General features: G+C 27.1%; 1 protein-coding gene across 2 annotated transcripts; it reads right to left on the reverse strand.

Moving 5' to 3' along the window:
- Positions 1-4,907: 4,907 nt before the first annotated feature.
- LOC126905983 (uncharacterized) lies at positions 4,908-11,104 on the reverse strand. Of its 2 annotated transcripts, none has more exons than XM_050686202.1 (7): positions 10,986-11,104; positions 10,782-10,923; positions 8,026-8,099; positions 7,813-7,953; positions 6,680-6,823; positions 5,158-5,236; positions 4,908-5,077 (listed from the first exon to the last, which is right to left on the reverse strand). In XM_050686202.1, the coding sequence occupies exons 1-7, from the start codon at positions 11,040-11,042 to the stop codon at positions 4,926-4,928; spliced, it is 789 nt and encodes a 262-aa protein (XP_050542159.1). In that variant the 5' UTR covers positions 11,043-11,104; the 3' UTR covers positions 4,908-4,925. The 2 variants fall into 2 exon arrangements, with proteins under 2 accessions (XP_050542159.1, XP_050542158.1); XM_050686201.1 differs by having other exon boundaries at positions 4,908-5,098.
- Between the last annotated feature and the right edge of the window lie 6,384 nt (positions 11,105-17,488).

Here is a 17,488-nt window from a genome sequence, read left to right on the forward strand (position 1 = left end):
GGGGGGGGGCAGCTCTCTCCAAATTACCCTAATAATACATGCAAAAAAAATTTAAAAAAAAAAAACACTCTTTCGTAGTTGTTTTAAATTTTTATTTGGAAAGGATTCATAATTCGAAAAAAACTCAAATAACGTTTTTTATAGAAGATATCACGGTGATTAATATTACTTCTGTACAATTTCTGCGTACAATTAAAATTTAAGACACTGGAAAAGTATAACTGAAAACTATAATTTTTTTTAAAAAATTAAATGAAACTGATTTTTCTTATTTTTACGAAAAAATATTAATCTTACAAAAAAATAATATATTACCTTATTTTTTGTTCAAATTGAGTTCTATAAAAATTGTTCTTCGTGTTTTTGGCGAAACTTCAAAAATAAAGAGCGTACACATCAAAAAAAGAAAATCCACTCCATTTTTGAAGAACTTCAACCCCTTTGAGGCACGTGAAGGGGTTGACTTATTGCACTCAAATTTTATCAGTTTCATTTTTTCAGTAAACCTAACGAAATTTTGAGCCCATGACTCTGAATTTATGAAGTTGAAAAATAAGGACCACCCTAGTACTTATTTAGTTAAAAGGATTTAGGTCATATAATGAGAGTTGGTGTAGCTCTTTATAGTGTACGTATACATTGCCTGCGTTTCAATATTTTAAATGTATGTATAAATGTAAATAAATGTCTGCTGAGTATAATTTTATCTGTATTTTTTTTTATTTCAATAAAAATGTCTATAGATTTGAACAAAAAAAAATAATGTGTTGAAATTATATAAGTATTTTATTTACAGATAGTTCAATAAGGAATGAAACATATTGATTTTAATAAAAACAGTTTTCAGTGAATTATAATTATAAAAAAAAGTAAATTATAAAAAAAAATACTATTTTTGTGTTAAAATTCTTTACAATTTTTTTATGATAAATTCTATTTATATGCCTCTTTTATTCAAAATAGTTTTTTTTTAAATCGGACCATTTACGTTTATAAAGGGAGGAGTACAAAACTTAAAAATGCGTGTAGAAAGTAGAACTTTTTCAACTTAATTTTTGAAAATTTTCAGAAATACTGATACTTTTATATATATATCTTAAATAAAAGTTTATTTTATATAATTTAATATGGAAAAAAAAATTTCGAATTTATGTATTCATGGTGAAAATTGCTACAGTATTCAATAATATACTATTTTTGGTTAAAATTCTTGATTTTATACTTTATTTTAAAATACCTTACAAATGTTTTTGAGTTAGACAATTTTTTTATCTCATTTAGATTCAATAACTTCAATGTACATCAAGTACCCCATCACTAGTCTTCCCTCGTGAGAAGACATTTTTTATTCATAATAAAATATTTTACTATGTGATTTTTTTTTATGGCTCTTATTTATTTTCTTAGCCATCACTTGACCAAATTTTTTTAACGATTCATGAAATGATTATAACTATTATCTAGTTAATGATATTACCCTCAAAAATTGAAAATTTACTTAGCTCACATTCTCTATATAGAAAATTAAAATCATTCAACTTTAATGTTTAAAAATTATTTATTGTCGTAATATATTTATTGTAATACATTAATTTTTTAACTTGATTTATGTTACTAACAGTATATAATATTCCAAATTTTTTGGTAACACGTTGCTTTACAAATCATAAATCATAAATCTAAAGGAAAAATAATTTTTATTTTCACCTGAATTTAATAAAAAATTTTTACAATTATAATCATTTTTCGTTAAATTCGACGGCCATTTTTCATAGAAGAAAAGGTGTCTGGACAATTTTTGTCTTAACTGATAGTGTATAACAATAGATTTATTTTAACATATGTTTGAAGCTCGCTGATTTCCGAAACAATTTCAAAACTTAAGTAGAAAAAGTTAAATTTTTGTGCAGAAGTTGCTATTTTGAATCCCTCACTATGAGTGTGTCAAGAGTCAGATTTTCAATAAAATGTATATCAAAACAAAGAGAAATATCTAAAGTTTCCATATACAAATGAATTATTTTGATTTGATCATTTTTTAATAAGGTATGGTGTTGGATACACATCGGTTGAATATGCTGTCAAGAAATTGTGATTATTCATGTTATTGTTGTGTTACATCGAGTTTTTGTCGGTCTTCTCTCTATGTCTGCATTGTCGCCACCATCTTAACACTTTTTCTGTTATAAGCTCTATAGTGTTTTGCGAGCCATTAGTTTTGTATTCGTTTTGCTGTAAAAGAAAAATATCACCTTTGCGATTGTCATACCCTGTGCATTCAGTTTATCGCTGTTGGGTCTATATATTTTCTGAGATACATCACAATACCATTTACAGCATATTGTACACGTTGGTCAGCTACTTACATTCGACTTCAATTGATCCTTTCAATATTCAACATTATCATCAGCCGTTTCAATTAGCCGATAAATATAATGCTTGTTCATCTATCTTTCTAAGAATCACTTGTATAATTTATTATTTGTTTATATCAGTGCCTTTGTGTCATTAGTATTAAGTGTCCCTCCTATCCACATTGATGTATATAAGATTTTATATTTCTTGTATAATACATTCAATTGTTATAATTATATTTTGTAAAATTCATTCTACATTCAAAAATACAGTCTACTCACCTTATTCCTATACTCGACATAGCTAAGAACTTAAGACAAAACAAAACCACAAACGTTAACGAACCCGTGTGAATATTAACGGACGCTGCGTTCATTCAAGTATTTTACCATTAATAAAAAAGAACATTAATTTAGACAAATTTGAGATCACAGTTTTTAGCTTCGATGCAAAACTGAGAAGGTATAAATTTTACTATGATGTGTTTTTTTTTTTATTAATTTTTTTTTTTGTGTTTGTTACCACTTTTTCTCAGCTCTCACTGAACCGATTTCTTTCAACGATAAGTCAAAAGATTACAAATCGTTTCTAGTCGAAGACATTACCCTCCAAAATTGAAAAAGTTTTCCTCGTTCCCCTTAAATCGGGGGTTACCTCCAAAAAAATTATAAAATTAAAAATCGCTAATTTTCGAAATTTTTTCAATTTTTTTTACTTGAAACTGACATAACTTTTTCAAAAATTATCAAATCAATATAATTTTTTTGTTTTATAGATGCATAATCTCTTTACTTACCTTTTGATGTATTTTTTTATAAATTTGACCATTTACCTGCCCATAAGGAGGGATTCAAAATGACAACTTTTTTACAAAAAATGAACTTTTTTACTTAACTTTTGAAAGTGTTCCAGAAATACTGACACATTTATATATATCTTAAATTAAAGCTAATGTAATATACTTTATTATGGAGAAAATTTTTTCTTTATTTTGTCTTCATGGTGAAAATAGCTACCGTATTCAAAAATATGCTATTTTTGTGTTTAAATTCTTGGTTTTGTATTTTATTTTATTATAAGGGGATTACACTGATTTTCATAAATATTATATTAATCTAATTGACATAGTATAAAAAGTTAAATATATTTAATTTTTTTAAATTTCTTTGAAGTCGAAAAAAACAACTTTAAAATTTGAACAACCTAAATTTCTATTTTTGTTAAGTGACGAACGCGACGTACAGTTTCTGAGATGGTAACAATTGGGTCTTTCACGCCTGTGGCACTAAATTTTTCCTAAATTCTTTTTGAGTTAGAAAAAAATGTTTAACATATTTGATTTTTATCTCATTTAGATTCAATAACTTCAATAAACATCAAGGATCCCATTACTGTAGTCTCCTCTCGTGAGTAGAAATTCATATTAATATTATTTTACTATGTAGCTTTTTTTCGTAGCTAAATTGTCTTTTACTTAACGAAAATCTGTATAGCTATATCTTTCTTTGCTATAATAAAGAAAAAGAAAAATAAAAAAAAAAAATCGTAGATACACGAAACTTTGCCACTGTATAATTTAAATTCACTTTTAAAGTAACATAGATGTTGTTAAGTATCTCTTATAGTTATTTTATTTATGAATGATATTATAATAAGTGTAATTCTACATCGTGAGATTATCGTCCATCGACAATAAACTGGTAAAATTGTGCTGATTGAGGGACGCTTAGACATATAAAAAAGATCTTAATTTTAAATCTTTATTTTATGTCTTAGTATTTTACTCGATTTTTGTTACTATACATTATTCTACATTATAAAGTGAAGTGATTTAATATAATAATAAATTCTAAATCACTATGTTTAAACAAACTGTTCATTTATTTCTTTTATTTATTATACCTTCCCTTAGCAGGCTTGCATAACACAACAGTTACATAACAATATATACAGGGTGTTCAGTAAGTCAGGAAACGGGTTTCTATTGTTTTAATTGTTACAAACAATGAGAACAATAGAAACACGTTTCCTGACTTACTGAACACCCTGTATAATTTAAAAACGAATAATCAACACTTATACATATATATTGCAGTTATTGACTGCTCAAGTAATAAAATCTAACAATTCATTCAATTTCGATGAATTTCTTGGAGGGATAATAGAAAACTTGGGAGAACATGCACACCTTAGCTATGCCTGCTCACCACCCCACTTCTCAACTTGTTTATGTCCATAATATTTTAAATTAATTAAATAGTTAATGATAAATAATAAATCACTATCTATAAATATTTATGTGTTAACTAATATATTTTTAATCATATATGTAGGTGTTATAAGATTTATTGTATAAGCATATTTATTTTATGAATGTTTATTCTAGAAAAATACATTACTATAGTTAAAAATATAACGTCACCGATTTTCTACCAGTATTTCTTTTTATTAGGGATTAAAATTTTTATAATTTTATGCAATAGCAAAAAAAAAAAAATAGCATATTTGAAAGTTTAAAAAAATAATATTATTTATTAATATTAAAAATAATATTTCCTACTGTAATACATTTAATAATTGTAAAACGTTTTTAAATGATATATCGCATTTGGAGAATACAATTGTGAAATTTGTTGTAGTATATGATGAATTTCATAACGTGTATCAAAGTCAGTATTCTTAAGTTGTGTCTTGTAGAATAATACTTTTATCAGAACCTCACCTAAAGTGAATGATGTTGTATCTAAAAATACAATAGTATAAAAAAATATATCGATATTTTATAATTTGTTAAATAATTACTCGCATCATTAAATTCTTTCTTCATATTAACTAAAAACTTTTTGAGATTTTCATTATTATTTTCGTTCAGTGTTACTACCTAAAATATGCAAAATAGTTTATTGTAATACATTTATTAAATATATTTATTTTTCAAGTTCCAAATTTTAATAGTAACCCTGAAATTTTTTTTTTTGTATTTAAACAAATAACCTGTAAAGTTTGGATTCTATTTGACTTCACTAACATGTGGTGCTTTAATATCAAAGTTTGGCATATAATTAAATTTATGTTACTTTGTATTCGAAACAATTTTTATTTGACCAATAATTGTATAGAATTATTTTTTAAGTATTTTTAATTTACTAAAAGTAACTCTTTTTATAATATCGGAAATAATCAATAGTGATTTTATAGCGATGACACGGAAGTTGTTAGTTTTATCACTAGTCAACTACAAAGTGTAACGTGTAACCTCAAACTAACTAGTAAACTTCCATCAATAGTTGGTTAATTTTGAATATTATTTTATAAAAGGCTAATGTCAAATAGTAGTCATAATAACTACTATTTTTATTGGTCAATGCATAATTTTTCAAAAAAAAAAAAATAAGAATCCCAAAAAATTAAATGCAAGAAATGTTAAAGAAAATTTATGAAAATTAGCGAAATTTGTTAAAAAATTTAAATGAAAAATTTAGACAAAAAGAATTTGAAGTTATAACAAAAGTCTATGATCTTTTCTACTTTCCACATCAAATTGCTTTGAGTATCATAAAAATTGAAAAAAATTGTATTATTCATTGACCAAAATCAGTTCTCTTAATACTTTAATATTTATGGATGTTATTAATATTTTATAGTGATGGATCCTTTCAAACATGATTTTACCAAAAACTGNTAAAATATTAATAGTGATGGATCCTTTCAAACATGATTTTACCAAAAACTGTAATTCTAAAACTAAGCATTCTAAAAATTGATTTTCGAAAATATGCACCCAAATCGATATCGGAGCGTTTTTTATGATAGTGATTTTAATCACTATTTCTACTAGATCCAACTATACTATATCAACATTGTGATGATTATTCTTTCAATAGACTTAAATTTGATAATAGATCATAAAAAAGGGTTAAATTTTAATCTATAATTTTTTTTATGAAAAAATCATTATTTAACGAAAAATGAGAGGTAATATACTTAATAAATCACACTGTAAAAAATTAATTTAATGATATCTTAAATTTTTTTTTGTCATAAGTAATGTTGGCTATTTGGCTAATCCAGTAAAATTAACGTAAATTTAGTTTTCTTGCCGTGAGCTTTATTAAAAATCGAAAATAAAAATATTTTTAAAATTATTGTGAAGAAAACTGCATTTTTTTAGTTATTATTCGTGTGAATATAATTTTATGATTTAATTAATTATTTTTTCAAAATCAATATGGACTCTATTATTTTTGGGTAGAGAGAAAAAATCTCGGACAATGCAACTTGTGTGTAATTAATTATAAATATTTATAAATAAATTTATAATTACGCTTCCTCTACTAGAGTCAGAGCAGCCAATAGAATCAATCAATGGATTGCATTGTTCCATACTTATCATGCTATCGTTGTCTAGGTTAAGATTACGGAATTCACTTGAGATTCTTTGAACCTCATTTATATCCAGTTTTTTCACCTAAATAATGAAAAATAATTGTTTAATAATTCAGGAAAAAGGATCATCGACTTAATTAATATATGATTTTACTTATTTATCGTAGCCCTATTGTCAACTTAAACTAAACAATTTAAAAATTGGTTGACTTCACTTGTATTTATCTACAAAGGGTACTCATAAAAAACAGAGTAAAATCGACAAAATTCAAAAAAAAATTTTATGTAAAATTAATATTATTCATTTTCAAAGCACCTCCTTATCCCTTCCCAACATCATGCAACAGTTCCACCTCGAAATAAATTTTTGAAACATTTAGCAAACGCATTTNTTCCAAACATCATGCAACAGTTCCACCTCGAAATAAATTTTTGAAACATTTAGCAAACGCATTTATTTTAAGCGATTTGAAAAAAGCCTACATGGATCTGACTATCTCTTGGTTTGAACTGAATTTTCTACTTCAATTCCTTGAGTTTCGAAAATATGCCGAAATCATAAAGCGTTAAGTCGGGGCTATATAGAGGATGTTACATTACCACTACCTTATTTTCTTTGGGAAATTTGTGCACCCGTGCTGCTGTATAAGAACGGCATTATAATGATTTAAGATTCAATTTCTAACGAGATGCTTTTGTTTACGAGTGATTATTTTTTATAAATTTCTTTCATACCTAAACGAATTCAGGGGCAGATTCGTCCAATCGATGTCAAAATTGTACAGCACAGCGCATTTCAATTTTTAAACCACGATCACTCATTTAGAAAAGTAACTAGGCGAAAATCAACTAACATTCATAATAAAGTTTTGTAGTGATTAGAAATATATTGAAAAGATATACTTATGGCTGATTTGAATACAGTTTTAAACGTAGAAATGGTATACAAAATTACTAAGATTCGCAGTGTTCTTTATTTTATAAACTATGTTATCTTTAATAATTGAAATCATAGAAATATTATGAAAAGAAGTTTAGGAACTTATAGTTTTTAAATAATTTTATAATTACGTTTCCAGTATATACACAATAGGAAATAGAATCAACCAATGTATTGCACTTTTCCTTATTTATCAAGCCATCGTTGTCTGTGTCAAGATTTCTGAATATATTTGAGATTATTTCGACCTCATTTATATCAAGTTTTTCCACCTTATGAATGATAAATAATTTAAAAAATGATTCAGATTAAAAGGTTAATAAACTAATTAAGATGTGATTTACTCTTTTTTCATCGCCTGTCTTTTTAACTTTAACCAAAAAATTCAAAATCTTGAAAATTCTTACATTGATTCCATCTATAAAAAATGAATATCTTAAATAGAGGATAATTAAAATATCATGCTACATAATTTTTCACAATGACCCATTGATAAGGTGTTAGTGAATATGTGTTGCCTGGGGGGAAGTGAGTCTGACGTAAACTAACATAATGCAATGAGAGGGAAAACGGCGAAACTCAACGTAAAGTATCCTAAGGCGGGAGGGGATCTCCTCCTCCTTCACAAAGTCTTAAAGATAGAGGCGTAATAAAACTTAANAGCGTAATAAAACTCAAAACTCACTTAATACAATGTAAGCTATACGGTTAAAGTGTAAATACGAATTTTAAACGTCATATCCGCTATTTTTATATGCAGCATGTACATATTTAGATAAAAATCGTTAAAAATAAAATTATAAAATGTTAATTTACCTAATTTGTAAATAAAACATAGATTTGTTAAAAACAGAAATTGTGCCTTATGGCTTTAAAGATGATTATATATTTTTATACTATCGCACTTGGGATGAATACATCAGATGACTAAACGCGGTGGTGATGTCGCCTTCAATTATATCGGATGTTAATTGTTAATATACGAGTTAATAAGGTATGCTTGACCATTATTCGTATAGTGAATAATAAATCAGTATTTTTCGTCAACAATATATAATAATAAAGACTATTCAATTTTCTTCGCGATATGCGATATACTTGTGCATATATATTAAATGACTGCCACCAACATCACCGATGCAGCGGTCAATTCAGTTACAAAGCTGACCGTAAAAAAATCGTACTGTATATATCATACAGAACGTCGGACTCTATGATATACCACAATCATTGATGATATACCATGGCTCCAATGATCGCGAAGAGGTCGCCAACTCGTTTCACTGCACTACAGTAATGGCGTTATCAGGCTCTTTGGGGCTACGAGACGTCGGCAAGAGTGCAGTTTCTCTAGCTCGGGGAACCGGCATATCTTCAGATTGTGGATAGAGGAACGACCTGGAGATATGTTGGTTAGCCCCTAAATAAGTAATCCATTAATTTGGGCTGACGAATAAGCGGTCGCAGACAATTCGTTCATTCGTTAACTCTGCAGAAATGTACGATAATCGTGATATAATACATTTTTTAAAGTGTCGAATAGGCGGTAGCGCTTGAGAGATGTGATATAATGGGCGGGTGGACACATATCCTGGCAAGGTGACTTCCTAGGTGAAGTCAACATTGAATTTAAATCCCATGGTGGCAAGTAAAACGCAAGGAAGGTCGACGTGAATTTCGGAATCTGCCGTAAAGAGTGAACTTGCACCAAGACAAGCTACTGATGCAGTGCGAAGGAAGCCGCGAGGATATGAAGTGGATTGGCTGACGCGATCATTAACGAGGACGACGTGGTTGACTTCGAGAAGATGATCGACGACTGGAAGGTTTATCCCTCTTGGGAAAAGATTAAACCGTGGTCCAAGCGTCTACCATACCCGGAACTTTCGATGAGGATGAGGCGCTTCGACTGCAAGTCCTGAAAAAAAAAAAGGGTCCACTTTCCAAGTTGGGTCCATGGTGGACCTGATGTTGGTTAGCCGAGATGCGTGGTTGCTCGTCCAGGCTTTCGCTAAATCCGTCTTGAAAAAGAAGGAGGAAGCGGAACGCCTAAGACAAAGGCAGCCACGCTGCCCGGTACAGGAGGACCTAAGGTGCTGGTTTAGGCTGGTGCTTTAGGTTCTTATTTTCGTGTTTTGTAAATTATTAAGAAGGCGTGGGCCGCCCTGAAGTAATGCCTAACAGCAGTTCCAGGGCGGCCTATAAGCCGGTCGTGGAAAATAAAAGGGAGACGCGGCGCAAGCTTATTCACCGTAACATTTTTAAGGAAACATTAGCCATCATTATTTTTTACCTCACTTAAAACATCAATTTCTAGGCGATATTGAGCTTAAATAAGCGATCTTATTCCGATCGGGTTTTAGAGTTCGAGCTGCGTTCTCCACTTTTTTTCACAAACTATCAAAGTTTTTGGTAGCCATCACGTTATATCTTAAATCTCATTGCCTTTGCCGTTTGCGAAAGCTTAGTCGAAGATACCTTCTTCGCCATATCGCTTAGTTTTTTTTTAACTGAACTATATTTATCAAACCGTTGATACGGAAATGAATAAGTTTGAAGCAAATTATAATGTAGGATGGTCTAATACAAAATAAAATAAGTAAAGATCACAGATTATCACAGATTTAATTTAGCACTTTAATTATTATTACAAAATCATTATAGAACCACATTACGCTCACAGCCACAATTACAATTACAGAAAAAACACAGAAATCACAGACTACTGTTATTACATCACAGACCAATTAGAGAGCTAAAATCAGACTACTCGGTACAGCTTACTTGAGGTGTGGCGGGAGGCCACGCCGCCCCACCAGTATATTACTACAATAATACAATTTTTTTTTTTTTTTTTTGAAAAAATGAGTAGTCTGGTCTGGTTGGATTGGGTTAAAAATATTAATTAAAGGTAACAAATGTTAAAATACTCAACTATAAAAAGCTGTAAGTATATTTTTATAGTATTTCAAATTGAGTATTTCTTTGCTTTTATAGTTTAAATAAATTTTAAAGTAAACAAAGTATTTTAATTTACGGATATATAGAAAACATTATGTCATTATAACTGAAGCTAAAAATGATAGTAATTATAAATTACCTTCAAGTTTATAATCATTGTAAGTTTCTTTGATTTCATGACAATATAATGCATGTTTTAATATATCAATATTTTCACCATATCTACAACTCAATGTCAAAGCTTCAAAGAAATCTATTTGACGTACATTAAGTCCCTCGCTCTTTAAATATAAATTTATCATATTTAATGAATAAATAAATTAATAATTGAAAAAATACTCACCATTGTCTCGGTAAATAAAAAAAATGAACAAAAGATTAATATAGTTTTTAAATGCATTACAATGATTCTTTTATTTAAGAAAAAAAAAATTTAAAAAAATTATTATTCAAATGTTTAAATTCCAACTGTGTAATTTTACATATAATGTTTTGCGATTTATACTATATATAATAGTGCAAATATTAATTATTTAAACTAAAATATATTTTTTCCTAAAAAAGAATTAGATTTTAATGTATTGACATAATTACATTTAGACTTCAAAACAATTTTTTTATGACGCCATCAAGTGTTTAAATTTACTATTCAAAGTGTAAATACTTCATTAAAAAACAAATAAAATTTTATATGATTAAAGATTAAAATTTTTTACTTTATCTTGACGAATTAACGATTAACTATAGCTATGTTTCTTTTTTAAACTTTTTTCCTCTCAAACTATGTCGGTTTATATAAAAGAGAGCATTTTTTCGACATACTAGGACGACGACCACGATTTAGGAGAGGATATTGGCCTAACAATTTATCGAATATCAGAAAGATAAAAGTATAAAAAATATTAAAATCATATAGGTATTGACAGAGGTAGCCAGTGTATGTGTCATATAGAGTGATTATTAACTTAATAAAGAATATTGCGCGTATCGCTTCACTATGACAGCAACAGTACAATTTTTTAATTTCAAGACTGGATATAACGTATACGCGCCCATTAGCAAAGCATAGCAAAACATTAAATCTATCTATACAATAAGAAATAATAATAGATATAAAGATTCACATTTTGTCACGTTATAATACGAATAATATTATAATAAGTGTCATTCTATATCGTATGACGATTGTCCAATTATAGTCGATCGACAGGATTGTGCNTCGTATGACGATTGTCCGATTATAGTCGATCGACAGGATTGTGCTGACCCAGGTGCATGGCCCGACGTCTAGGCATATGCTTCTACTGTTATGTTCCGTATTAGTCAGTCGTGATTTGGTCATACCATTGTAAATACATTATTTGCATCTTAATTTTATGCCTTAGTATTCTACTTCTTGTTATATTTGTAACCATATATTATTCTTTTTTTATAAAATTAAGTGATTTAATATGATAATAAATTCTAAATCAAATATATGATTTGAATTCTCTTTTAAAGTAATATAAATTTTAAGTATCTCTTATTGTTATTTTATAAATGTATAATATTATAATTGTCATTTTATAGAGCGTGATGATCGTCCATCGACAATCAGCCGATAGGATTGTGCTGATTGAGGGACGCTTGGGCATATAAAATATGTCCTGTGAATAATCGTGATTTTGTCATTACTAATCATATTATTCTATATTTTAATTTTAAGTCTTTATTTTATGTCTTAGTATTCTACTTTTTATAATATTTGTAACAATATATTATCTACCTTATAAAAAGAAGTGATTTAATATAATAATAAATTCTAAATCACTACGTTTACACAAACTGTTCATTCATTTATTTTATTTATTATACATTTCCACAGTAGGCTCGTATAACAATGTATATAGATATTACTAGTCAAAAAATTAAAAAGCGAATTATCAACGCTTATACATATATATTGCGGTTTTATATCCAGTAAAGTTAATACTGAAAATACCAAATGATCTAAAACATTTTTTAAACTATTACCATTGATCAGTATAAAAAATATCTTTAAAAAGTTAATTATTAACGTTATGGTATATGTAAATTTTGTATTAAACGATATATTTTTTAAATAGTTATTGCAAAATCAAAACGTATTTTCAAATTTTATTAAAATTATCATTTAAATAAAAAAAATACTCAAAAGTAAAATATTCATGCACAACCATTACATTACTACTGTCGCCACAGTAATGCTTAAAAACTTAATCAATTTCTAGAAAACTTATTAATAGAATAGTCAAAAAAATTATAACACATAATGCAGTACCCTGACTTTTTCCTATTTCTATTTTCTTATTAATATTTCATTCTAAATTTAGACTCTGTATTGTCTTTTATTTTCTATTTTGTTATGTGTATATGTTTTTATTTAGTTCTTTAGATATATTTCATTTTAATATTAATTATTGGCGAAAGGGACTTTTGATTATAAAAAGACTGGATTGTATTATTTTTTAGCTCCCTAGTGTTTTTGACTTATGTTAGTTTATAAGTAATACATTCATCATGCTATAATAGATGGTTAGATATAAATAATAACAATGTGTCGTTTATATATTTAATGGGTTTTTCTTAGAGTATAAATTAAGTTTTCTTTATTAAATTAACTATCCATCATTATAAACGAACGTAGCAAGACTGGATTGTCTAACCAAACTACGCCATTTTTGCAAAATGAAAGCCGGACGATGAATATGTGCGTCTCTGGAATGGGGTTCAAGAAGGACTCCAGGAAAGTACCAGGAATTGACGTGCTCGACCTGTTTCGATTGGACTCTAAGACGGCACGTCGTAATAATCGTCTAGTTCTCGCGAGCTATCTTAAATAAACTCCTTAAAATAATTATAAATATATTTATCAGCTGTTTATATTATATATTTGCTGATTGAGGGAAATTCGGACATATAAAATAGATCCTATAAATAGTCGCGATTTTGTAATGACCTTTCACATTATTTACATCTCAATTTTAAATCTTTTTTTTTATGTCTTAATCTTCTACTTCTTATAATATTTGTAACTACATATTATTCTACATTATAAAGTGAAATGATTTAATATAATAATAAAGTCTAAATCACTATGTTTAAACAAACTTTTCGTTCATTTATTTTATTTATTATATCTTCCCGTATCAGGCTCGTATAACAATATATATAGTAATTTATATTAATAATTAAATAATTATACTAATATATATTTAAAAAACGAATAATTGACACTTAAACATATATATTGCATTTATTGACTACTCGAGTAATAAAATATTAAAATTCATATAATTTCGATGAATTTCTTGGAGGGATAGTAGAAAACTTGGGAGGCTTAGTCCTCAAGCCCACCCAATCTTTGCTTATGCTCACCAACCCACTTCTCGACTTGTTTATGTCAATATGTATTAATATTTCAAAAAAATATACTTCCAAAATAGTTATATATTTGTTCATCTATTAATGAACCTTTAGAATGCGTCAATGGTTGTTGTTTAAAAAAAGTAATCATAAATCGTATTAAAAAAAGAAGTCTTTTTTATGCTAAATGATAATTTTTTTAAATATACAATTTTTATAAAGATATTTTATCTTACTAATAAATATTCTCACTAATATAACAATTCATGAAATACCTTTAGATATTTTCAATTTTCTAAAGTTGTTTTTAATTTTATAGAGGGACTTAATACTGGTACTGATCCGTACTTACAAAAATTGCCTCCGGGGACAACGTTAAATTTGCCGCTCTCCATTACTATTGGAATAGTTTGAAAAAAAAACTGGGTTACCTAAATAACTTTTAGTTCCATCCTAAAATTATTTTTCTACTGTAATACTGAATTTTAGAAAGGGCTAATCTTATTTNTACTGAATTTTAGAAAGCGCTAATCTGATTTTTGAAGAACCTCTAACTACGCGCGGCTCATTATAATCACATGTTTATTTAATTTGATCTCTCGTTAAAAAAATAAAGGATAAAATTAATTGACATGGATTATTAGATTAATTATGTGTGGAGTGGTGTGGTAGAGTGGATCAATCAGTTACTGATAAAGCTTAAAAGTACATTACCAATATACATTTCTTGTTGTTCATAATTGTAGGACTAATTGAAATTATTATTAAGTAAAGAACATACTTGAGTTGAAGGCAAAACTTTATTTTAGGGGTTGAAAATGAATAGACCTCTAAGTCTCATATAAGTTAATTATTAATATTTTGAGCACTCATTAAAAAAAATCCAATCACAAAGTACAAAATTTTTATATGTTTATCAACAGTCATTTTCTGCCCGTGCTCCTTCTCCCACCATAAGAGGATAAACATAATAATGGCCCAAAAGTTATTATAGACCAGTTATTTTCTTAATTAGATCGTTATTTATTAAATAAATAATTTTTTTTGTGTATTGCCTTTTAAAAAAATTAATTTGACATCCTTGTAAGGTATAAGGGATGAAAATTAAAAATACTTAATGACTTTTTAATTGAGAAAAATATGTATAAGAAAAAATATAGGTATGTTTTAACTTATATATTTTCAAAGTATTTTCAATAATGAATGTGAGTGTTATAAGATTGATCATTGTATAAGCAAATATACATTCATATATTTTATGAATGTTTATTCTAGAAACATACATTGCTATAGTTAAAAAAAATAACATCGACGATTTTCTATCAGTATTTCTTTATAATTTATTTTTTATTTTTGCACTCAAATCAAAGAAATATTCATACTTTGTGTTTTTGATAATTAATATTACATATGTTATTTTGAACAATGTTACTAATATTATAAAATTTAATTTATATAAGAATAACAACCTAACGGGGTCGCTATTTTTGATATTTGTATTGGATAGTTAATTATCCATTGTCACATTTAAAAAGTATAAATCTCAAAACGTTTGGGTGAGATTCAAAAATTAACTAAAAATTGTTATTCTAACTATATGGTTAGAATAACTATATAAAACGGTTAATATAGATTATACAGTAACTAAAATTAAGACAGTTGGAATAACTCAATATTCAGTTAAATTAAATATTTTTAATTATTCCAACTGTTTTTATTAGAGTTTTCATTGAATTAACCATTATTTTTTTCCGTGTGACAATTGTAAACTTATTTAAATAATAAAAGACATTAATATCCAAAAGTATGGGACATTTCAATGTGGACATTAGGGTATGATACCCTCTTAATATAAAATATTTATTGTTTTAGTCGACAATTTTTCAATAAATAATTTTATTACAAAACAAACTTTAAAANAAAATTTTAAAAAAATATTCTTACAATTTAAAAAAAAATTGTTCTATAAATAAATTTTTTTTTTACTTCCTTCCCTGTTTTAAGTTATTATCAAAAGACATTGATCATTATTTCTAACTGGAGTGTACTTGGTTACTGTGCTACTGTTCTACCAACAGTGGGCTAGTGATCACAATACCTACTATCAAAAAACAAAGAGTCCGGGTGGTCGATTATTAAGATGCCGCGGCCATGATTATTAACGATTATTATTATTTTAGTTGATATGAAAAAAAAGTATTTTTTTTTGTAGTAATAAAAAGTATTGTACAAAAAATAATTACACAAATATATTTATGATGAATCCATAAATGGTATAAATGGTTGGTAAAATTGGTTACAATGAGTTGTTAAAATAATTTAAGTTAATTAACCAGAGGGGTTTAAATTATTATAACTAAGACAATGTTGGGACTTATAACATTGGAACCCTCCAAAGTTCTCCCAAATTATTGAATTTGTCTCAAACAATTGAATTGATGAACAAAAAGAGTCATTTCTTAGGCCGGTAAACATATCGATGCGGGCCTAATTTTTTTTAACATAATGGACTAAATGCTCTTCAGTCCGCCTCTGATTACTAAGTACTTGAGTTTACTAAAGTTTCGAATGCAATACATGATTCATTTTTGATTCGCACTCATAAAACAGAAATTTTTCATTCAATATAGTTGATTTAATAAAAAAAAGTCATAATTTTTAATTGATAATTATGTTTTTTAAACCAAATTCTTAAAAATTACATTTGAGTTTAATTTTAATTGAATACGCATACTAATAGTTTGGTTGTAGGACCGTTTGTGTTGATGAGGTACTAGTCATTCTGTTAAGTGTTAATGTTGGTGAAGAACGAAAGATTCTGTGTGTAACAGGATATCAAATGGTATAATTGTAACAATATTTAACATATATTAACGAAGTTAACTATGTCCTCGGCAGCTAAAACTTTAGAAACGCTGGGGCACCAGATTCTTGTTGACTATATTTTTAATATAGATCGACATATTCTAATAAATTTATTTTGAGTTTATTTTGAATCTTTTTACTATTTTTAATTGATAATTATGTTTTGTTATATTCTTCATTTAATAGACAGTTTTATATAAGGTATATATAAAGTTATAAAGAAGAATGCAAATAAATATTTTCTTATGTTTAGTTGTATATACTTTCTCAGGGGCGTATTTTTAGGGAAGGTTAAAGAAGCTATAACTTTCGAAATTTATGGAATAAACTGATTATTTTTCTGAAAATGATACTTTTTCTACTTACAAAAGTTTTTTTAATTATCTAACAAAAACCTATGTAGAGACGGTAATACGTTGATAAAATATATTGAAAAAATACCTATCAAACATGATGTAGGCTCATTCCTATTAAATTGAGTGAGTAATAAGCGACGTTACAATTTTTGTGTTAAGCGTCATTATTTTTTAAAATTTTGACGTATACGCCAAGAAACTAGTATAACTAAAGAAATTTATGTATGATTAATATAACACG

The sequence above is a fragment of the Daktulosphaira vitifoliae genome, unplaced genomic scaffold (genome assembly GCF_025091365.1).
Source record: "Daktulosphaira vitifoliae isolate Bord-2020 unplaced genomic scaffold, ASM2509136v1 Scaffold_4, whole genome shotgun sequence".
NCBI classification, from domain to species: Eukaryota; Metazoa; Arthropoda; class Insecta; order Hemiptera; family Phylloxeridae; genus Daktulosphaira; species Daktulosphaira vitifoliae.

Bases quoted from the DNA above. Each gene is read 5' to 3' on its own strand.
- LOC126905983 (XM_050686201.1), bottom strand. From the start codon at position 11,042: ATGCATTTAAAAACTATATTAATCTTTTGTTCATTTTTTTTATTTACC. The intron at 7,954-8,025 runs GTAAATCACATC...ATCATTCATAAG, and splicing joins AGACAGGCGATGAAAAAAGA to GTGGAAAAACTTGATATAAA. The intron at 6,824-7,812 runs GTAATTATAAAA...TTCATTATTTAG, and splicing joins ATTGTGTATATACTGGAAAC to GTGAAAAAACTGGATATAAA.